The sequence below is a fragment of the Gekko japonicus genome, unplaced genomic scaffold (genome assembly GCF_001447785.1).
Source record: "Gekko japonicus isolate JY-2015 unplaced genomic scaffold, Gekko_japonicus_V1.1 scaffold369, whole genome shotgun sequence".
Lineage (NCBI taxonomy): Eukaryota > Metazoa > Chordata > Lepidosauria > Squamata > Gekkonidae > Gekko > Gekko japonicus.
Genome location: NW_015160846.1, coordinates 910472 through 932435, shown reverse-complemented (window position 1 = coordinate 932435; position 21964 = coordinate 910472). Strand labels below are relative to the sequence as shown.

At 52.5% G+C, this 21964-nt stretch overlaps 1 protein-coding gene across 4 annotated transcripts in view; it reads left to right on the top strand.

The window, feature by feature from the left end:
* The first annotated feature begins 116 nt into the window (after nucleotides 1-116).
* Nucleotides 117-21964, top strand: part of DAPK2 (death-associated protein kinase 2) — a 63840-nt gene continuing 41992 nt past the window's right edge. The window contains exons 1-2 of one of the 4 annotated variants that reach the window (XM_015420250.1): nucleotides 117-179; nucleotides 15405-15502. In XM_015420250.1, coding sequence (XP_015275736.1) covers nucleotides 15426-15502 — 77 coding nt within the window. In that variant the 5' untranslated portion in view covers nucleotides 117-179; nucleotides 15405-15425. Of the gene's footprint in view, nucleotides 180-450; nucleotides 475-3637; nucleotides 3743-15404; nucleotides 15503-21964 lie in introns of those variants that run through there. The other 3 variants (XM_015420255.1, XM_015420263.1, XM_015420240.1) reach the window with 3 other exon arrangements.

The following is a 21964-nucleotide window of genomic DNA, read 5'->3' as shown; positions in this document are numbered from 1 at the left end:
GACCGCTGAGGCCCGAGGGGGGGGGGGGGTAGGGGTGAAGGGAGGTGCCTTTGCCCGTCAGTGCCCTGGGAGGCCTGCCCCGTCCGAGGGGCTCGCTAGACCTGTTGCCATTCCCACCGTCTCAAGCGTCCGGGTCTCCCACGCTGAGACACGGGCAACAGGCCTGAGTGCTGTGTGAGGTTTGTGAGTTGGGTCTCCGGGGGGAGGGGAGGGGGCCCTGACGTGGTTGTGGAAGGAAGTTCAGACCCCAAATACAGGACCCTGCTCCTGTGCCGGGGCTTCTGGGAGAGGGAGCGTTGCCAAGTGGAGCGGGACAAAAATAATGCCCCTGTGTGCAGAAGTCTGTTTTGGGGACGCGGACACCACCCTGTCCCTTCCCCGAAGAGAAGGCCTGGCTCCCTACTTGCATGTGTGTGTGTTTTTTAAGGGCTGCTTTCGGGAAGTTGATGTCCTTTGTCAGTTGATGTGGAACAGGTGAGGGGCTGCCTCCCCCCCCCCTTAGGCATAAATTACACGTCCCTGTGGGATCAGACGGGGCATTTCCCCACCCCACCCCAGCGGTGCTACAAAAAGATTATACGGTTCCTTTCTCACAAAGTGTGCAGCCGCATGGATCTGTGCGACCTTTTCGTGAGCCAAGGGGAAGTTTGTTTTTATTTCAGTAAGCGTTGTTGTTGTTTTACCCTGCGTGTCTCCCCAGCAGGGACACAAAACCCCTTTTAAAAAATGGCAAAAATACGGTTTAAGTAAAGAGAAAAACCAAGAGTGCCACAGAGCCCAACGCGGGCTAGGCCTGGACCGGCTGGCCTGACACCCTTTGCTTCTTGCTCTTCAGTTCATGCCAAAGACTCTCGCCTCTGGCCACGCTCCGGCTAGATCCCTGCATGAGAGGAGAGAGAGGCATTTAGCCTGGCTGCCTCTTGTTTGGCTGGCGAAGAGATGATTCAAAGAAATGTCGGGGGTTTGGACGGCTTGTGTTCTTTTGGCGCGTGTGCCTTTGGGGGTCAGGGGATCTTTTGGGTGCCGGTCCTGGGGGCTAGAAGTTTGGCAGGGATGCGTGATGCTGGCTATCTGTTTGCGGGGTTTTGGGGTTCATGTGGATCCTCTGCCTGTGGATTTGAAGGGAATTGTGCACGAGGAGTCCGGTGTAGCATTTCGGTTTTCAGTCCTCGGGAAACAGCCCTAGAACCTTCGAGCTTCATTTATCCTGGATCTTTCCCATTAGTGAAACTTAAATCGCCAACCTCAAGGGTCGTCGTTTAAATGACTGGCCAGGATTCAGCCACCCTCCTTGTTTGGTGTAGTGGTAAGGAGCACGGACTCTAATCTGGGAGAACCGGGTTTGATTCCCCACTCCCCCCCCACATACAGCTGCTGGTGTGACCTTGGGTCAGTCACAAGTTCTCTCAGAGCTGTTCTCTCACGAGCAGTCCTCGAGAGAGCTCTCTCAGCCCCACCTACCTCTCAGGGTGTCTGTTGTGGGGAGGGGAAGGGAGAGGAGATGGTAAGGCACTCTGAGACTCCTTCGAGTAGTGAGAGGGGGTATAAATCCAATTTCTTCTCCTTCTCCTCCTCCAATACCCCATCGCCCCAGAGCACATGACTCTGGATGGTCCCCTGACCACCAGGGATGTCTTGTGGGAGGGGAAGTCGGGGGAAAGCCCCAGTGGGCAGCAGAAATCCGACACAAGGCCCTTTGGGTACCAGCCACGGCCCACTGGGATGTCAGCCTGCGTTTGAAGATTCCGGGTTGGCCTCTGGATCTTCCAAAAGGGGTAGACACCCCACTGTAGCTCCGTCTTCCACTCTGGCGGTCTTCGTGCCCTTTATATGGTTTTTCGGGCACATCCACCCACCAGCCAGTCCTGCAGTGTGTCTGGGTGTCTGGGAAGTGTTGACGGGCCAGATGTGGTCCCGGATGCCATGTGCCCCTCTCGGGGCTTGGGCGATGAAAGAGAGGCAAGGAGGTGCGCGGCATATCCACTTCGCAGAATGTGGGCCACCTCTTGATCTCTCGCAGTGGAGTCCAGCGGGCCGGCCTGCCAGACTTTTGGATGAATGTGAAATTAAAAACAAACAGCACGGTCAGGGCATGTAATCGCAGCCACTCCGGCAGTAAACAGATACAAAGGCCCCGAGGAAACATCCGCCGTAAGGAGTTAGAACAATCCATCCTACTGCACCAGAGAAGGAAGAAGAAGAGAAGATTGGATATATACCCCGCCCTTCACTCGGAGTCTCAGAGCGGCTCACAATCTCCTTTCCCTTTCCCTTCCCCTCCCCACAACAAACACCCTGTGAGGTAGGCGGGGCTGAGATAGCTCTTTCCAGAACTGTCCTTGAGAGAACAGCTCTAAGAGTACTATGGCTTGCCCAAGGTCACACCAGCAGGTGCAAGTGGAGGAGTGGGGAATCAAACCCGGTTCTCCCAAATTAGAGTCCGCGCACTTAACCACGACACCAAACTGGACAAGAAAGAAAGAAAAGAAACTTAACTGCTGTCTCCTGTAACCCTTCTGGTCTTCAGCACGGCGTCTTTTGGTTACTGATAACCTAATTGTGCCCCTCCCATTTCAACTGCTGCATCTTGTCAGTTCACATGCAGCTGCTGGGTGACCTTGGATCAGTCACAAGTTCTCTCAGAGCTGTTCTATCAGGGGCAGGTCTCAAAGAGCTCTCTCAGCCCCACCTACCTCACAGGGTGTCTGTTGTGGGGAGGGGAAGGGAAAGGAGATTGTGAGCCACTCTGAGTAAAGGGCAGGGTAGAAATCTAATCTCTTCTTCTTCTTCTTTGCAATTCGGTTTCTTCCCTTTCTTGTCCTTCCCCAGTAAATCCAGGTGGGTCCTCTTTGACTTCCATGCAGACGGGGAAACCCAGGGTGAAAAGTTTGGATCCTGTTCTAAGAATAGAGCCAGTGGGTTTCAGCTTACAGAGAACAAGAGAGGGAAATGGGGTGTGTGGGTTATCCTCTTCTTAGCCCAATCCATGCTTTAAAATTTGGCAGACTTTTGAAATGCCTGCGCCCCTTGTTGCGGCTACAGCAGCACTGCCCTTGTGCCGTTCCCCCAAATCTTTTGTGAAAAGTAAAGGGTGAGAGGATTGTACCTAAATGTGCAAAGGGAGGGTCCAGGGATCGTGGCCAGCCGGGCTCCTTAGTACTTGCGGAAGTCCGCTCTGACCTTTTGCGGAAACTGCAGCAGCCAATGTGATTGGCTCAGTGGAGCAGCCTCCGCTTTGTACACAGGTGTTCCCAGGTTCAATCCCCACCGTCTCCAGTTCGAGAGGACCAGGCAGCAGGTGACGGGAAAGACCTCTCTGCCTGAGACCCTGGAGAGCGGTTGCCAATCCGAGCAGACAATCCTGACCTTGATCGACCCCGTATAAGGCCGCTGCATCTGCCTGTGATTAGTGCCTGGAGCGACTCAAAAGATCTCCAACTGCGAGGTCAACTGTCGGCCTTCTCCTTGGGCACTGGGCCATTAGCGGTCAAGCCACGCTGGGCAACGTGTTCGCCCTCAGCAGTGTGACGGCCCCTCCCTCCCCACTTGGTCTTCCCCTCCCGAATCTGCCGCCGCCAACTCCCCTTTGGACCTTTGCTTCTGTTTACGCGGCTGTAAACGCCGGCTCTGGGCCTTCCTCTCTCTCTCTGAATTCCTTTCTGGCTGTCTCAGACTTTCCCCCAAGCCTCACTCCAGCCTAGACGTGATCCCGGCCCAGGTCTGATCCTCTGACAGCGTTTCTGTGAGTCCCTGGCACCGCGAAGGGTGGGGAGGCAGAGGGCGTGGGGAGGAAGGATTAAGACAGTCTTGCGAGGACGACGGGCTCCAGTGGTGGCCCAGGTATCAGGAGAAGCAGGAAGAATGCTGGGTGGTTCTCTAGGTGGGCCCCCCTGGGTTAATTAAGTTGTCGCAAGGAGCGCCTCGCCCCGAGAAAGGGCTCCGGTTTCTGGATTAAGCCTTTCGGGAAGAGCACATCAAGCGCCGACATGGGCAGACGGTGCCAACTCAGCCAGCAGGGTGAGGGAGAATCTGTTTCCCTGTAGGGTGATGGAGGGATGCCAGCCTCCAGGTGGGGCCTGGGGATCCTCCGGAATTACAGCTCATCTCCAGACTACAGAGATCATAGAATGTTGGAGCGGGAAGGGACCTTGCAGGTCATCTAGTCCAGCCCCCTGCACTCTGCAGGAGCACAGCCGAAAGACGGCCCTCCAACATACCCGAAAGAGGGCCGTCCAGCCTCCGCTTGGAAACGTCCAGCAAAGGAGCCTCCACCCCCTCCCGAGGCAGTCTGTTCCACTGCTCAACCACTCTTGCAGTCAGGAAGTTTCTCCTGATAGTTAGCCGGTATCGACTCCCTCGTGATTCCCACCCATTAGATCGAGTCTTGCAATCCGGAGCAAGAGAGAAGAGATCCGCTCCATCGTCTACATGACGGTCCTTCAAATACTTAAGGGGGCAATCCTGTCCCCTCTAAGCCTTCTCTTTCCCAGGCTAAACAGACCCAACTCTCTCGGCCTTTCCTCGTAAGACTTGGATCCCAACCCTCTCACCCTCCTGGCTGCCCTCTTCTGGACACGCTCGAGCTGGTCAACCTCAGTTGTTCCCCCGGAGGAAATGGCTGCTTTGGAGGGTGGACTCTGGGGCCTTGTGCCCCACTGAGGTCCCTGCCCTCCCCAGGCTCCATCCCCACGTCTCCAGGAGGTTCTGTGTTCAGTGCCAGCCCCCCGGACGTCTCCGTAGGAAACAAGGGGTGAGCTGGTTCCTGTTGGGGAGATTGTTGGTTGGGTCTGAACGGCGTGGCCGTCGTGGTTTGTGGAGAACTCACACGGAGAAGGGAGGCTTGGCGTAGTGGTTAGGAGTGCAGACTCTAAACTGGGAGAAGTGGGTTTGATTCCCCACTCCTCCTCCATGCAGCCAGCTGGGTGACCTTGGGTCAGTCACAAATTCTCTCAGAGCTGTTCTCTCAAGAGCAGTCCTCGAAAGAGTTCTCTCAGCCCTGCCTACCTCACAGGCATTGTTCCCTCTAAGCTGAGTTGGTTACACAGTTTTTTAGCTTCCAGCTCACACGTTTTTGTCTTAGGTCAGGAAGGGATGGCTCCAGAGCAAACGAATTGATGCAGCAGCCAAATCACTCGTTCACAACTTTAATGCCAGAACCTCACAAAGGAGAATTTTTGCTCACAAGATTTCACAGCTCAGAGGGAGCATTGTTCACAGGATGTCTGTTGTGGGGAGGAGAAGGGAAAGGAGATTGTGAGCCATTCTGGGACTCCTTCGTGTACTGAAGAGCAGGGTATAAATCCAATCTCCTCTTCCTCCTCCTCCTCTTCTTCTTCCTCCTCCTCCTCCTCCTTTCTTCCCAAGCCCTCCTCCATTTTGTCTTTCCTCTCCCCTCCAGCCGGTGGCCTCCGGATGCCCGAGGGTGGGTTCCTGCCGCCCACCCCGGCAATTAGCTGGTCTAGTCCGGCCCATCCTGAGTTGCAGAGAGGAGTCGAGCCCTGGAGGCGGTTTGGAGCTGCCGGCCGCAGGGGCCTCTCCTCTTGCAAGCGGCCAGCCTCCAGGCTGACCCCGTTGGGATGGGCCACCCACACATGGCCCTGGGGGCACTCCACTCCGAAGCCACAGGAATCTTTGGCATGGCGCACTTGGTGGTTGTCCAGCACGTTCACAGTCTGCCTGATGAGCGGCAATGGATTCTGGGACGGACTCGACCCTTCTGCCTCCGAGTATTCCTTTAGAGCAAACGCTCCCTTTCCTCCTTCAAGGGATGCTCACCCTGTCTGCCTGGCATGGCCACCTCTTTCCTTGCTCCAGTGGTTCTGGAGTGGCTCCTGGGACCAATGTTCCCTCTAAGCTATGGAGTCTTGTGAGCAAAAATTCTACTTTGTGAGCTACTGGCATTAAAGTTGTGAGCGAGCAATTTGGCCACTGCATTAAATCAGTGTGCTCTGGAGCCCATCCTTCCTGAGCTGAGAAAAAAATCTGTGAGCCAGAGGCTAAAAAACTGTGAGCTACCTCACACTAACTCAGCTTAGAGGGAACACTGCCCAGGACCTCCTGAGTTCCAGCAGCTGGGTCAGCGAAGCCGGATATGGGAATTCGGCTCCCTGCCAGGGTTCCCTCTAAGCTGAGTTAGTGTGAGCTAGCTCAACAGTTCTTTTAGCCTCCGGCTCACACACTTTTGTCTTGGCTCGGGAAGGAGGGGGCTCCAGAGCCAACTAATTTCTGCAGCAGCCCAATCGCTCGCTCACCACTCTAATGCCCCGGTAGCTCACAAGGTAGAATTTTTTGCTCGCAAGACTCCACAGCTTAGAGGGCGCCTTGGTCGTGACCCCAGTTAAGGTCAAGGGACGGTTGGAGTGACTGGGAGAGAAACCCCTTGGGCTTTGGGGGTCTCCGGGGAGGATTTTCTTTGTAACCCACTGTGGTTGGGAAATCGTGGGGGAGGGGTGCCAGGCAGGCAGGCAGGCTGGCCACTGGACGAGGAGGGTCTGGAGCCACTTGGAGGTCCTTTCCGCACTAGACCGTAAATCCTGGTTCAACCCTCTCCCCAGATTTACATTCTACACTACACGCAAGTTCACCCCTGTCATTGTCTCGGGGTATTTTTTGCTTCCACACTACATTGAGGTTTCGCCCCACGCTCGTCCCGGGATAAACGGATGCCGTTACAACCAGGGATAAACGCAAGGTAATTGTGTCGCGAGTTGAACTCGCGTGCGTTGAACTCGGACAAAACCAGGGATGAGATCCGAGTGCGGAAAGGACCAAAGAGGTCTTCTTCTTTTTTAATTTAAAGATTTTTATTGTTTTTAGACAAAAGGTTAACAGTAAAATCGAGGACAGTGTAAAATTATGCTTAAATATACATCTTAACATATGTAAATTTTGCATATTTTCAAGTAATTATGTTCAGAATTGCTTCTTTTTGATGGTAAATGGTTTTCTGCCAGGAAGAGATCCTGCCTGAGCCTGACCCACAGGAAGCTGCCTTATATACTGAGTCAGCCCCTCGGTCCACCAAGGTCAGTCTTGTCTACTCAGATTGGCAGCCGCTCTGCGGGGTCTCAGGCGTAGGTCTTTCCCATCACCCCCTGCCTGGTCCTTTTTAACGGGAGATGCCGGGGACTGAACCTGGGACCTTCTGCATGCCAAGCAGAGCCTCTGCCACTGGGCCACACAGCCCCTTGCCATCAAGGTCAGTATTGTCTGCTCAGACTGGCAGCAGCTGTCCAAGGTCTGAGGCGGAGGTCTTTCCCATCACCTGCTGCCCAATAATTTAGCTGGAGATGCCGGGGATTGAACCTGGGACCTTCTGCGTGCCAAACACAGGCCTGCCACTGAGCCACAGCCCCTCCCCAAATGTTGACAAGCCGTGTAATAGCCGTGGCTGAACCTGAACTTCTGCTTTCCTGTCTCAGCGGCTTTCTGTGTCCTCCCTGGGGTTGGGGGGAGCAGGTGGGCGGCTGTTTCATGTTGCCAGGAGCCCCTGCTGCACAGCCTGCATTCGAAAGCTGTGCTTTTGTGCAGCCTTGCCATCAAGGTCAGTATTGTCTGCTCAGACTGGCAGCAGCTGTCCAAGGTCTGAGGCGGAGGTCTTTCCCATCACCTGCTGCCCAATAATTTAGCTGGAGATGCCGGGGATTGAACCTGGGACCTTCTGCGTGCCAAACACAGGCCTGCCACTGAGCCACAGCCCCTCCCCAAATGTTGACAAGCCGTGTAATAGCCGTGGCTGAACCTGCTTTCCTGTCTCAGTGGCTTTCTGTGTCCTCCCTGGGGGTGAGGAGAGCAGGTGGGCGGCTGTTTCATGTCGCCAGGAGCCCCCCCTGCACAGCCTGCATTCGAAAGCTGTGCTTTTGTGCAGCTCCCCAGCACCAGGGTCTAAGAGGGAGGGAGGAGGGCCACCGTTGCATCTCTGTCTGCTGCCGGCTTTACATATGCCGGCCTTCATAGTGCTGGCGTCATGATTCCAGGAAATGAATGGTGGGCCTGGAGGAGGAGGAGAGATTGGATTTATACCCCGCCCTTCACTACCCGAAGGAGTCTCAGAGCAGTTTGCAATCTCCTTTTTCCTTCCCCTCCCCACAACAGACACCCTGTGAGGTCGGTGGGGCTGAGAGAGCTCTTTTGAGGACTGCTGTTGAGAGAACAGCTCTGAGAGAACTTGTCACTGACCCAAGGCCACACCAGCAGCTGTATGTGGCGGAGGAGTGGGGAATCAAACCCGGTTCTCCCAGATTAGAGTCCGCGCTCCTAACCCTACACCAAAGAGGGACCTTCATTATTTGGGGGAAGGCTTTGGTGCCAGCACTGCCTCTTTGGGCACCCCGTGAACTGGACTGGCCGTGCCCTTTCCTTCGTGCTCCTCTGGAATCTGTGTTGGTGCGAAGTGTCTTGGCTTTGGGACACAGAAGCCGGTTGCTGGAAGGTGGCGGCTCTCTCGATTACAGCCTGCCCTAAACGTGCAGCCGGTGTTTATTCTAGTGAACACCTTTTAACTAAACAGAGAGGGAGAGGAGCAAAATTTGAGGCCAGTGGCATGCATCGGACTGATAACTTTCATTTCAAGATGGGTAGCTGCTGTGTCAGTCTATCTGGAGCAGTAGAAAAGAGCCAGAGTCCAGCAGCACCTTGAAGACGAACAAAATATGTGGCAGGGGAGGCGCTTTCGTGAGTCGCCGCTCACTTCTTTCACTCGTTTCAGTGTGTTTGAGGAAGTGTGCCTGCACCCGAAAGCTCACACCTTGAATAAACCTTTGTGGGTCTTAAAGGTGCCGCTGGACTCGAACTTTGTTCTACTGCTTCAGACCGACCTGGCTACCCACCTGAGTCTATCTTTGCAGATAGAGAGGGAGAGGAGCAAAATTTGAGGCCAGTGGCATGCATCGGACTGATAACTTTCATTTCAAGATGGGTAGCTGCTGTGTCAGTCTATCTGGAGCAGTAGAAAAGAGCCAGAGTCCAGCAGCACCTTGAAGACGAACAAAATATGTGGCAGGGGACGAGCTTTCGTGAGTTGCCGCTCACTTCTTTCACTCGTTTCAGTGTGTTTGAGGAAGTGTGCCTGCACCTGAAAGCTCACACCTTGAATAAACCTTGGTGGGTCTTAAAGGTGCCGCTGGACTCGGACTTTGTTCTACTGCTTCAGACCAACAGGGCTACCCACCTGAGTCTATCTTTGCAGAGGGAGAGGAACGAAGTCTGAGTCCGGGGGCACCTTTAAGACCAGCACAGTTTTATTCAAGGTATAAGCTTTTGTGTGCAGGCACACATCTTCAGATACAGTGAAATGGAAACTACCAGTCCATACATATAGGTAGAAGGTGAGCAGTAAATTAGCACACAGCATAAGGAAGATGTTTAACAGATTCAAGGACCAAACAGGAATAACAAACTTAGTTTATATGATTACCATTTGTTTGGGTTTAATTCCAGGGGGAAACATAGTGAAGGAAATAAATATGTCAAAAAAACCGGGGGGGAAGGTGGGAAGAGGTGTCAGAAAAGGTGTCTATGGGGAAAGGTGTCAGAAATGGGGGGGGGATTGAAGAAGAAGAGATTGGATTTATACCCTGTCCTTCACTACCTGAAGGAGTCTCAGAGCGGCTCACAATCTCCTTCCCGTCCCCCTCCCCACTACAGACACCCTATGACGTAGGTGGGGTTGAGAGAGCTCTTTCGAGGACTGCTAGTGGGAGAACAGCTCTGAAAGAACTTGTGACTGGCCCAAGGTCACCCAGCTGGCTGCATGTGGAGGAGGAGTGGGGAATCAAACCTCCTTCTCCAGACTAGAGTCCGCCGCTCTTAACCACTACACCAAACTGAAGCAAGAGTGGCCAGCGGGTGGAGTGGACTTTTCCTCAGATCTGAGGGGACAATTAGAAAACAAAGTCCACCCCCCATCCCAAACTTCACCACTCTCTTCATGGGCCGGTGGTCAAGGCGGGAAGTAACCGAGTACCTTCTGCTTCCAGTGTTTTGCCCTCTTCATAGGTTGGGAAGGGAGTTTGCCTGGATAAAGGTGTGCTCTATAGTCCCACTCTCCTTCCCAGAGAGCTCTTAGCGTCCCGGGACCTGGAGCGCAGTTCCGGGAGTCACAAAAGCCTAGTAAGGCAGACCTTTAACATTACCCTCATTTTGCAGATTGGGATAACTGAGGCTGAAGGCCGTAGCTGCCGGTTAATCCCGTCCTGTGCAAATCCTCTGTACGGCTGAAGCATCTGTGAAATCACGAGGCTGACCCACTGAAGGAGGCTGCCTCTGAACTTGGCGTCTCAGATAGGTCTGAACCTACAGCTGTGAGCGCCCTGACTTCCTTTCCCTCCTCCAAATCGTTTTCTGCAGATGGCTGTTTGCCGTGAACCCGACGTGCCTTTCCAAAGGGGACGGACCCTGCAATCCTGTGCGTGGTTACTCCGGTCTAAACTCATTGAGTTAATTAGGTTTAAACTGGGATTACCCTGCACGGGGATCGCACCGCTAAATGGCCCCAGGGATTTACTCCCGTTTTATTATCTAACCGATTTGCAGCGTTTCTGATGGTATCTGAGAACATTTTTTGTGTCTGTGCCATGTTGTTTACAAGATTTTCATGGCTGTGATTTGAGTTCCGCCAAGAGCCGGCCGGGAAAGGCCCCGTAGACGGGGGCAGGGGATATATTGTTTACACAAGGAATAGATTGAGCTAATATTTCCCAAATCTTAGTGTTTTGGGGAGGAAGCCATACCGCTGGCTGGCCGTGGCCTGTAATAGCCGAGGGAAATGCAGCTTTCTCTTGAGGGTTAGATAGGAGGTTGCAAAGTCCTTGGGAAAGGAAGTGGATTGGGCCCGACCCAGTGGCGCTGTGCTCCTGGGAACTGAACCTGGATTTCTCCCCTGATTGTGTGTCCCCTGCGGAGGCGTTTTTGGCTTGGCCGCATTCTCTGGGAATGGTGCTGCGGATCACGGGTCGGGAGCCCTACCGCTCGTGACGCCAGCAGGTCCACCCTTCCTTGGTTCCTTCTGCTCTCGATGCCAGCGTGGGACTCTGGGTTTGAGTTCACTTGCAGAGGAGATGCTAGCCTTCAGGACTTGGGGTTGCCAGCCTCCAGGCAGGGCCTGGAGATCTCCCGGGATTACAACTGATCTCCGGACGACAGAGATCACACACACACCCCCGGAGGAAACAGCCACTTTGGAAGGTGGGCTCTTTGGCATTGAGCCTCACTGAAGTCCCCCTTCCCTAAACCCCTTCATGCTCCACCCCCCAAATCCCCAGGTATTTCCCAACCTGGAGCCGGCAGTCCTATCAAGACTGTTTTGTGCTGTACCAAGCGTTCCGTGTGCCTCGGTGTCTAGTCATGCCGACCACGTGACCACGGAGAAGTCTTCGGACAGCGCTGGCTCTTCGGCTGGGAAACGGAGATGAGCACCGCCCCCCCTAGAGTCGGATTCGAGTGGCTTTCGAGCAAGGGGAACCTTTACCTTTACTTAAGTACCAGACAGCCAGTCCCAAACAGCCCAGGAATGTTCGGTGGAGGCGTCTTCTGTCCCTACAGTTTCTTATTTATTTCATTTGTATTCCACTTTTCTCATGGGCCACTCATCTTGTGTGTGTGTGTGCGCGCACACAAATACGCATACACGCACTCCGTCCTCAATCGGGCCTGCAAAAACTTCACAACCATACAAAAACCTCACCCTGGCCACCCGAAGCCAGCCTGACCAGAAAACTCTCTCTTCGCTCTTCCAAGAGAAGAGAATTCCCTCATGGGACAGGTGCAGCGAAAGGACGGAGTCACTGCTTGTCTTGTGGGTGTCACTGGCGGCCACCGTCAGCTTAGAGGGGTTTAGAACTCCACACCCTAAGTGTGAAATCAATGTTCTTTGCTTTTCCTTTCTGGGTTTGGTTCTTTGCAGGCACCCAAAGACAGTGCTCTCTCTAAGCTGTGGAATCCTATGAGCAAAAATTCTACTTTGTGAGCTCCTGGCATTAAAGTTGTGAGCGAGCGATTTGGCTACGGCATAAATTAGTTTGCTCTGGAGCCATCCCTTCCTGAGCAAAGGCAAAAATGTGTGAGCCGGAGGCTAAAAAACTGTGAGCTAGCTCGCACTAGCTCAGCTTAGAGGGAACACTGCCAAGGAGGTTTTCTTTCTTTCTTTCTTTCTTTCTTTCTTTCTTTCTTTCTTTCTTTCTTTCTTTCTTTCTTTCTTTCTTTCTTTCTTTCAAGTCTCAAGTTTAGTTTATTGTCTTAGCCATTGGCCATAACAACACAAAATAAATCAAAGCACAACCAACAGTATACATCAGTAACTTACAGTAAGTCCTAGACCCAGTCTTATCTTTTTCGCCGCCAGTGCAAACAAAGCCATTCTGCTAGTAACATGTGCATCAATATCAGAGAGCAAGAAAACGGTCAAATCCTGCTCTGAAATTCCATTATACAGAGGTACAATAGGATAAACAAACCTTTGCCTAAGTGGTTCATGCCATGAACATCTCAGAATGTAATGCACGACATCATCCACTTCACCCATACCACAGAGGCATATTCTGGAGGCGGCAGGGACACCCTGAAAGCGGCCAATACAAACCATTGAGGGTATGACGTGGAACCTTAGGGCAGTAAAAGCCCTTCTCAGCTCCAGAGTAGTTAGTTTCTCTAGATATACAGTCCTGCAATGATCTCTTTTAAAGATCTTATACAAGGGGGCTGTACGACAACTTACCAACACATGTCGGTTCAAAAGCCCATCCTTATTAAATACCCATTCCTTCAATTTAGACTTTTGGTTTTCGTTTATCAATAAGTCATCGGGGATTGAGTAGTTAGTTTCTCTAGATATACAGTCCTGCAATGATCTCTTTTAAAGATCTTATACAAGGGGGCTGTACGACAACTTACCAACACATGTCGGTTCAAAAGCCCATCCTTATTAAATACCCATTCCTTCAATTTAGACTTTTGGTTTTCGTTTATCAATAAGTCATCGTTTCTTTCTTTCTTTCTTTCTTTCTTTCTTTCTTTCTTTCTTTCTTTCTTTCTTTCTTTCTTTCTTTCTTTCTTTCTGCATCAGCTTTTTTTTTAATATAGCTATTTTATTTAAGAAGAAGAAGAAGAAGGGATTGGATTTATACCCCGCCCTTCACTACCCAAAGGAGTCTCAGAGTGGCTTACAAACTCCTTTCCCCTTCCCCTACCCACCACAAACACCCTGTGAGGTAGATGGGGCTGAGAGAGCTCTTTCAAGAACTGCCCTTTTTCAAGAACAGCTCTGACAGGACCATGGCTTGCCCAAGGTCATCCAGCAGCTGCATGTGGAGGAGTTGGGAATCAAACCCGGTTTTCCCAGATTAGAGTCCGCACATTTAAATACTACACCACGCACTTAACCACTACATATGATATTGCAATTTTCCAACAGAACCGAGTACAATCATCAAAGTATACACAACTGAAATATTGAACAGCATGATACGGGTACAAACCATCAGTAAAATTGAGTATGAAGAACTAATCGCAGTAAGCTAGAAATACAGATGCAGGGCTGAGAAGGTTTGTTGGACAACATAGATTTACACCAGCAGTGGAAGAGTGTGTTAGACTTCAGATGAGCAGAGAAGAGAGAATTGGCTTTTTACTTAAAGCATAGCAGTCATTTGAGAGATCGGACCAACACTTGAGCGTTTGAGGTTGCCATTTCTCTAGGAGACTGGAGTCGCCTGAGGTACCTCTAAAATTATCCAAATTGTATGTAATCTTATTCAGGATAAACAAGTCCCGTAACTTCAAGCGCCATTCTTGCAGCGATGGAATTGATGCAGACTTCCAAAGAGATGCAATAAGACATTTAGCCGCGATTAACATTATCATATAATTAGTTCTTGTTTTGCTTTGGAGATTTTGCCGTTTTCCCACAGAGTGAGAAGAATCGATCCCGGGGTTAGGGGAATCAAATGACCAGTGATTATATGGATTTGGTTTTGAATCTGTGTCCAAAATTTACCTATCAGTTTACAAAACCACCAGCCATGGTAGAAGGAGGGGGTCTTTCTGCCTCCGCCGTAGAGCCCCCTCTGGAAGGGAACTTCTCCAGGAGAACTGGTGGCCATTTTCTCAGATTTTTCACTACCCTCTTCCAGAGAGCCAGTTTGGTGTCGTGGTTAAGTGCGCGGACTCCAGTCTGGGAGAACCGGGCTTGATTCCCCGCTCCTCCTCCACTTGCACCTGGCTGGATGACCTTGGGCAAGCCGTAGTTCTGATAAGAGCTGTTCTTGAAAAAGAGCAGTTTCTGTCAGAGCTCTCTTAGCCCCACCGACCTCACAGGGTGTCTGTTGTGGGGAGGGGAAGGGAAAGGAGATTGTAAGCCGCTCTGAGACTCCATCGGGTAGTGAAGGGCTATGGGGTATAAATCCAATCTCTTCTTTCTTCTTCTTAAGTGCACGGACTCTAATCTGGGAGAACCGGGTTTGATTCCCCACTCCTCCACTTGCACCTGGCTGGATGACCTTGGGCAAGCCGTAGTTCTGATCAGAGCTGTCCTTGAAAAAGAGCCGTTTCTGTCAAGAGCTCTCTCAGCCCCACCCACCTCACAGGGTGTCTGTTGTGGGGAGGGGGAGGGAAAGGAGATTGTAAGCCGCTCTGAGACTCCATCGAGTAGTGAAGGGCCATGGGGTATAAATCCAATCTCTTCTTTTCTTCTTCTTAAGTGCACGGACTCTAATCTGGGAGAACCGGGTTTGATTCCCCACTCCTCCTCCTCCACTTGCACCTGGCTGGATGACCTTGGGCAAGCCATAGTTCTGATAAGAGCTGTCCTTGAAAAAGAGCCGTTTCTGTCAAGAGCTCTCTCAGCCCCACCGACCTCACAGGGTATTTGTCTGCTGTGGGGAGGGGAAGGCAAAGGAGTTTGTAAAGCACTCTGAGACACCTTTGGGTAGTGAAGGACAGGGTATCGATCCAATCTCCTCCTCCTCCTCCTCTTCTTTTTCCCCTCCTTCTCCCAGTCCTCCTAGTCCCCTTCCCAGGTGCGCTCCCTGCTCATCTTTGTCTGAAGCCACACACCTTGCATGGTGAGGATGCCCTAGCCAAATGCCTCAAGGGGTGTGTGAACGGCATTCTCATGACATGCCGGGACAAGGCCTTCCCCACGGATGAGCCCCTCGTCTTGCTCTCTGCACGTTGCCCTCGAGAGTTTCTTTTTCCTAGGCTGTCTGGTCCTTCGTGAGCCAAGACTCGCCTCCCTCTGGCCACTGACGGTCCGGACCTTGCTGGACCCTCGGTCTGGGTCAGTTGAAGGCATGTTCTGTGACAAGGGAGAGAGCACCGGTGCCGTTTGTGCTTGCTTGTGGCCAAAAGGGAGGATCGGCGTATTTTTGTCCCCAGCACGCTGACGTTTATTTTCTGTTTTAATTTTCCAGCCGAATTACCGGCGCACCTCAATGAAGAGTCCAGGCATGGCTGTGTTTAAGCAGCAGAAGGTCGAAGACGTCTATGAAATCGGAGAAGAGCTCGGAAGGTGAGTGCTGCCCCTCAGAGGGGGAAGGATTGCTTCTTATATACATAACCGGTCACCTGCAGCCATTGGCTGGCCTGCTGTGATGTCACGACCACAAGCATTCTAACCATGCATTTCTAACACGTGAGCAAGCCTTATTTGTATGCCATGGTCAGACGCATCTTGCCGGTTTTGGTCTTCGAAGGTGGCACAAACTGATGGGCTCTACAGTCGTAAGCAGTGTTCCCTCTAAGCTGAGTGAGTGTGAGCTGGCTCACAGTTTTTTAAGCCTCCGGCTCACACATTTTTGCCTTAGCTCAGGAAGGATGGCTCCAGAGCAAACTAATTTATGCAGCAGCCAGATCACTCGCTCACACAACTTTAATGCCAGTAGCTCACAAAGTAGAATTCTCGCTCACAAGGCGCCACAGCTTAGAGGGAGCACTGGTTGTAAGTATATAGAGTGTCAGAGTTAACTCACCCTGCGTGTTTGGCAAGCTTTCTCTGCGGATTTATTTGCAGGCTCTGTGGGCCGCCCTGCACAGGCGGGAACGTAGCTACTGTGGGGCATTTCGGGGCCACACCCCCTCATGAAACAGCCGCGCCCTACAAGTCGATGTTTTAATTATTTATGTTAATTTTGGTATTGGTATTAGAAAGTTCAGCAAAGTCGCGCCGCCACCACCACCTTCTCCCTCCCTCTCATCACAGAACCAACAAACACACCTGCGCCTCTTCCTGGGACTCTCGACGCCTCCTCTGGCCCGATGCACCCTGGGAAGCATAGTCCTGACCAGTGTTCCCTCTAAGTTGAGTTAGTGCGAGTTAGCTCACAGTTTTTTAGCCTCCGGCTCACACATTTTTGTCTTAGGGCTCCAGAGCAAACTAATTTATGCAATAGCCAAATCACCTGCTCACAACTTTCATGCCAAGAGCTCACAAAGTAGAATTTTTGCTCACAGGGCTCTATAGCTTAGAGGGAGCATTATTCCTGACCACGCTGGCCATGCTGGAGAAGAAGAAGAGAAGAGATTGGATTTGTACCCCGCCCTTCACTTGGAGTCTCAGAGCGGCTTACAAACTCCTTTCCCTTCCCCTCCCCACAACAGACACCCTGTGAGGTAGGCGGGGCTGAGAGAGCTCTTGGCAGAAACGGCTCTTTTTCAAGGACAGCTATGCCAGAGCTTGTGACTGACCCAAGGTCACACCAGCAGGTGCAAGTGGAGCCATGGGGAATCAAACCCGGTTCTCCCAGATTAGAGTCCGCGCACTTCACCACGACACCAAACTGGCCGGCCGACTACCAGCCCCAGGAGGAGTCAGCAGCACAGGCATCTACGCCGCGTGACTTCTTAGTGCTCTGTGGTTTGCTCCGGAATGTGTGAACCGGCCCCACTGAACGACGCGGTGACTGCGTGGAAACGACATCCGTGCCCTCGTTCACACACGCAGATTCTGGCTGGAACTGGCAGGCCCGCCCGCCCCGCGGCCTCCACCACGGCCCCTCTTTACCTGCTGTGTCGGATTGCGGAGTGTGCCCAGGCAAGCAGTGGCTGGCTTTATCCCGACTTGAAATCTGTTAAGAAGGTTTTTCTTGGGTGCTGGCTACAGCACCACAAGGAGTTGACAAGACGTTCCTGGTAGGCAGAGCGGCTCCTTGAGAAGACACATCTGAGCATGAAAGAAGCGGGTCTGAGCGCGAGCGGATGTTAGGCGCTTCCTTCATCTCACCATTCCGCAGGCACAACAGTCGCCCGGGAACACTACGCAGCCCCTCTGGGCAGATAAGCCTTTCTCTCTTTTGATGCTTCTGGCGAAGACTTACTGCAATGCCTCCCTCTAAGCTGTGGAGTCTTGCGAGTAAACATTCCGCTTTGTGAGCTACTGGCATGAAAGTTGTGAGTGAGTGATTTTGGCTACTGCATGAATTAGTTTGCTCTGGAGCCCTCCTTCCTGAGCTAAGGCAAAAACCTGTGAGCCGGAGGCTAAAAAACTGTGAGCTAGCTCACACGAACTCAGCTTAGAGGGAACACTGGAAACCTTTCCGCGCCTGCGTGCACCTTTGGCCTTCTGACACGGGGCAATGGACACAGTCACAAAATGGCTGCTGCAGGAGGCGGGGCCAGCCACAAGATGTCAGGGAGCGAGGTCATCTGGAACTCTCCTGGTTAACTCTTCAACATTTGAGGCAGGACGCCTTTTGATCTGCACAGCCAACCAGAAAACCCTGCCGGGCAGAAACCTAACCACTTTCTGAAAGTACTTGGCAGGCACCAGGGAAGGTGTGGGTGGGCGCCACGTTGGGGACCCCTGACTTCGACGTTAAGTGCAGAGTCCCGGGGGTGGGGGGGGGGAGAGGGCTTTTGCTTCAGCTGTACAAAAGCAGCCTGAGAGTTCTCTTTTTTGCCGTGATGCTCTTTAAAACCTACTGTCTTGAGTGGCTGGCTGCAGGGCAGGCGGAACTCCCAACCACAAGACGGCCACAGACGTGCTGTGTGCAACTGGCAGCTGTTTTGCTTCTGTGTCTCCGGGGTCCTTTGGAGGCGGGCTCGCTTCTCCTCTTCCTCTCCGTTGTGCTGGCTGTCGTGAGAGCCTGTGCGGCAGGTGGGGAAGGGGAAGGAAGTCTCTGGTTGGACGCTTGTCTTAGTCAGCGACCTCAGGCCAGTTTCTCTCTGGCAGTTCTCCCCACCCCCCACCCCCCAGTCTCAAGGCAGAATCTACTCAGGTGATCAGGGGATTTTTCCTCTGTTCTCATCGAGCGGATTAAAATTTGCATTGTACCTTTGCATTCCGAGTTCCTTCTCTGGGAACTTCCCCTCCCGCCTTCTGACTGGGATAGAAAGACTCGGAGGTCTCCATTCCGACTTGTATCTGACGAAGGGAGCTCGGCCTCTTGAAAGCTTCAAGGTCAAGGCTTCCCTTGCTCGGAAACCAGTCGAATCCGACTCTAGGGATGCGGTGCTCATCTCTGTTTCCAAGCCGAAGAGCCAGCGCTGTCCGAAGATGTTTTCCGTGGTCATGTGGCCGGCATAACTAGATGCCGAGGTGCATGGAATGCTGTTACCTTCCCAACAAAGCGGCACCTATTTATCTACTTGCAAGTTCCTGCTTTTGAACTGCTAGGTTGGCAGGACCTGGGGCCAGAGACGGGAGCTCACTCCGTCACGCGGCACACTTGGGTCTCGAACTGTTGAGCTACCGACCTTCCGGTCTGCATCTCAGCATCTCAACCTCTGAGCACCGCGGTCCTCTTGAAAGCTTACCCCCCCCCCCCAAAAAAAACTTGTTGGCCATTGCTACCGGATTCCGGTCTAGCGGTTCTTTGGTTCCTCTTGAGGTCCCGCCTGCCTGCCGCACATCACCCGAGCCTCTTTGGGGACACCCGTCCGACTTCTTTGAAGAGCCAGTGAGACTTTGACCTCTGCCGTGTAATATGAGTGCTGGCAGATAAATATTTACCTGCCCAGAGTGAAAGTGGAGATAAGTGGGGGGTATTCTGCAGAGGGCAAAAGGGTGTGAGAGGAAATGATGTCATGGCATTGTCCTTTCCCCCACTTGCGAGAGGGGCGTGGCGGCAGGTGGAGGAACTCACGGGGGCGGTGGGGGGGGGAGGCACAATCCTGCCTCCCGTATTCTGGGTTAGAGCAGCAGCATATGGAGCCGCCTGATACCGAGGCAGTCCCCAGGGCCATCCAGCCTGGGCAAGTCTGAATTCCCCTCTCTCTCCATTGTGCTACCAAACCCACCTTGGAACAGAAATTCCCCTCTGCATTGCATGACACTTTCACTTGTCTTTCATCGTCGGGTTTTAGGGTACCCTCTACACTGCATGCCGCTTTCACTTTCTTTGATCATCGGGTTTCAGGGTACCCTCTACGCTGCATGCCGATTTCACTTTCTTTCATTCGGTTTTAGGGTACCATCTACACTGCATGCCGCTTTCACTTTCTTTGATCGTCGGGTTTTATGGTACCCTCTACACTGCATGCCGATTTCACTTTTCTTTGATTGTCGGGCTTATGGTACCCTCTACGCTGCATGCCGCTTTCACTTTCTTTTATCATCGGGTTTTAGGGTACCCTCTACGCTGCATGCCGCTTTCACTTTCTTTGGTCACCAGGTTTTATGGTGCCCTCTACACTGCATGTCACTTTCACTTTCTTTAATCGTCGGGCTTATGGTACCCTCTGCGCTGCATACTGCTTTAACTTTCTTTGATCGTCAGGTTTTATGGTACCCTCTACACTGCATGCCACTTTCACGTTCTTTTGATCATCGGGTTTTATGGTACCCTCTACACTGCATGCCACTTTCACTTTCTTTGATCATCGGGTTTTATGGTACCCTCTACACTGCATGCCAATTTCACTTTTCTTGCTGCATGCCGTTTTCACTTTCTTTGATCGTCGGGTTTTCTGGTACCCTCTACGCTGCCTGCTGCTTTCACTTTCTTTCATTGAGTTTTAGGGTACCTTCTCCGCTGCATGCCGCTTTCACTTTCTTTGATCACCGGGTTTTATGGTACCTTCTGCATAGGTTTATGGCCGTTCAGGGGTGACTTCGCAGTCAGTACAGCACTGCCCCCGGGATATCTGAATGTGGTTTTGAGCTGCACCTTTTCCTCAGTGATGAGAACATGTGGAGCGAGTGCCAGATGCAGAGTCGCCCTGGGTGTGGTCTGCCCTGACCAGCAGCCACTCTCCAGGGTCTCCGAGAGAGAACGGTTTTCCCCATGAGCTTCTTTTTAAACGGGGATGCCGGGGATTGAACCTGGGACCTTGAGGGTGCCAAGCAGGGGCTGTTTTATCTGGGCACTTTGGGCGATGCTTTGCCAGGATCACTTGCACGGAACTGGGCAGAGTGCCGGTCCCAAGGAGCTGACGACTGAAACGGTGGCCACGGAGGGGCCGTCTGGGTGAGTGGGAGCGCTGAGGAACAGGCACCGGGGCAGTTGTCCATCCGCCTCTCTGTAGGAGCTCTTCAGTTGCGGACTGTCAAGTTTTGGGCGATGCTTTGCCAGGATCACTTGCATGGAACTGGGCAGAGTGTCTGTCCCAAAGAGCTTACGACTGATCCGTCTCTCTGTTGGAGCTCTTCAGTTGCGGACTGTCAAGTTAAGGCCCCAGTTTCACGGGGAAAGGTGAGGGGGGTTGCTCCTCCCAGAATTTGATTCACTTTTCTGGTAACACTGATCTGCTAGTGGTCAGCTTGTGACAGGCAGTTTGGTGGAGTGGTTAAGAGCGCGGACTCTAATCTGGGAGAACCGGGTTTGATTCCCCACTCCTCCTCCACGTGCAGCTGCTGGTGTGACCTTGGGTCAGTCACAAGTTCTCTCAGAGCTCTCTCAGCACCACCGACCTCACAGGGTGCCTGTTGTGGGGAGGGGAGGGGAAAGGAGATCATAAGCTGCTCTGAGACTTCTTCGGGAAGTGAAGGAGGGGGTAGAAATCCAATTTCTTCTTCCGCTTGCTGCTAGAGGGCACAGTTAATGGGGTGGCTTGTGCTATTTGCTCGTGCCGGCACTAGCTCCGTTCTGCATTTTTGCATGTGCCAGTTTTTAATTTAAAAATTGAGCTGTCTTTTTGCCTTGTCATGAGCTGCCGCTGCCGTCCCGAGAAGGGAGAGGCATTTTCCCTGCTTTGCAGGTGCTGGGTGGGGTGTCCTTTGTTAGAGCGGCCTTTTGCTCAAAGGCCGGGCAGCGTGTGATGCACTCTGGCGTGGGGAGTTCTCTCTCGCTGCCTTTTGAAGACTGGCTTCGAAAGGGCGGCGTCTGTGGCCCGGGCAGCGCAGCATCGTCTCAACAAAGAGCACCGATTGTTGCATCTCTCTCCGTGCAAAGACGGCGCAGAGTGGAGCCTGTTGCGTCCAGCCCCACAAGGAGGGCAAGGAGGGGGAAATGTCCAGAGGAGCACACCAGAAAACTGCTTCCGAAACTCTGCGTGCCACCGGACCGGTGAATCACAACTGACATTCAAAGTCTTTTTTTTTTTTTAATCAACATTATAAAACGGCCTGAAATGGAAAGCCTGATTTCTAAGCTGTGTCTGAGGAACTGCAGATGGGGGGCTTGGTATTATTTATGCTTGTTATTTATTTATAGAATCATAGCGTTGGAAGGGGTACCCCCAGGGTCATCTAGTCCAACCCCCAGCACAATGCAGGAAATTCACAAATACCTTCCCCCCCACCCACCCCAGTGACCCCTGTACCATGCCCAGAAGATGACAAAAACCCTCCAGGATCTTCGGCCAAACTGGCCTGGAGAAAAATGGCTTCCTGACCCCAAAGTGGCGATAGGCATTTCCCTGGGCGTGTCAGAAAGGGCCACAATGAGAACTAAGCCCTGAGGCAGCCCTTCCTGCCCTCCTTCTCATGATCTGCCCAAGTTCACAGGATCCACATTGCTGTCAGACGGCCACCTAGCCTCTGTTTGAAAACCTCCAGAGAAGGAGAGCCCTCCGCCTCCCGAGGAAGCCTGTCCCA